Consider the following 950-nt stretch of genomic DNA (forward strand, 5'->3'; position numbering starts at 1 on the left):
TGTGCTAATATTTACAAAAAAAAGAAAACCAGCGGAAACCTGAATGGTTATGCAAAGGAACAACGAAAAGCAAATGAAAAACGCATGGCCCAGATAGAAAAGTACACCTAAAATTATAGAAATTGTAAAAAGGGAATAAGTACCATAAAATGAAAAAGGACTGTTGTCGTTATATCTTCGCAGTACAAATAAGTCGTCTTCCAATGATATGAAGTTCAAAAACTGATCCATAAGCTGAAAGTAATTAGTCGCAATGACGATGTTGCAAAGCTGACCGAATACAAGGATAAATTTCTCGAATGTATCTTAAAATCCTACCTTCTGAACATGTTGCACCGTTCCACCACAGACAGCAGCAGACGCTAGTTGCTCTAGACGCGGCCTACTCAATGGACTAATCATATTCAGATAATAGCTATCATACATTCCCTAAAATAAAATATTCACGTGATTTCATGCATTAAAAAAATTAGGCATAAACACTGTGTATCGGAGAGATCTGAAAATGAAGTTTTGCTTCCAATCCTAATCTACTAGAAAAGCAGTAGGTTCTCAATTCATTAAATATTGTCTACATTATCAATAAAGAGTAGCAATCAAAAAATGTTTCTGTGACACTGACACAAACAGCCGTATTCCATGGTCATTAAAATCTAAAACACACTAAAAAAATTACAAAGCAAAGTCAGAGCAATCGCAATTCATTCTTCCTATTAAAAAACATACATCGAAATTTAGAATTTGAGTAATCTAAAAATCAGTCATAATAATGTTACATTAAAATCTGAAGCCCAAAACACTAAACATCTCTTTACGTACTTTGTTGAGGTCATCACAAATTATTTTAATGTTTTCGTCGGTGGGTGAAACGAAATATACAGCAGGCACATCGGGCAAGATTTCACGATGGCTGTTGAGAAGTCTGCAAAAGCTTATCACATAATTAAGTC

General features: G+C 34.1%; 1 protein-coding gene across 1 annotated transcript; it reads right to left on the reverse strand.

Annotated features, from left to right (window-relative positions):
• Nucleotides 1-950, reverse strand: LOAG_16026 (hypothetical protein; the record flags this gene model as incomplete). The annotated part of the gene is made up of 3 exons (XM_003151515.2): nucleotides 1-234; nucleotides 319-429; nucleotides 820-950. Coding segments are annotated over 3 exons (476 nt in total), but the record flags the coding sequence as incomplete, so codon positions are not given.

Source organism: Loa loa, assembly GCF_000183805.2.
Source record: "Loa loa unplaced genomic scaffold supercont3.3640, whole genome shotgun sequence".
Lineage (NCBI taxonomy): Eukaryota > Metazoa > Nematoda > Chromadorea > Rhabditida > Onchocercidae > Loa > Loa loa.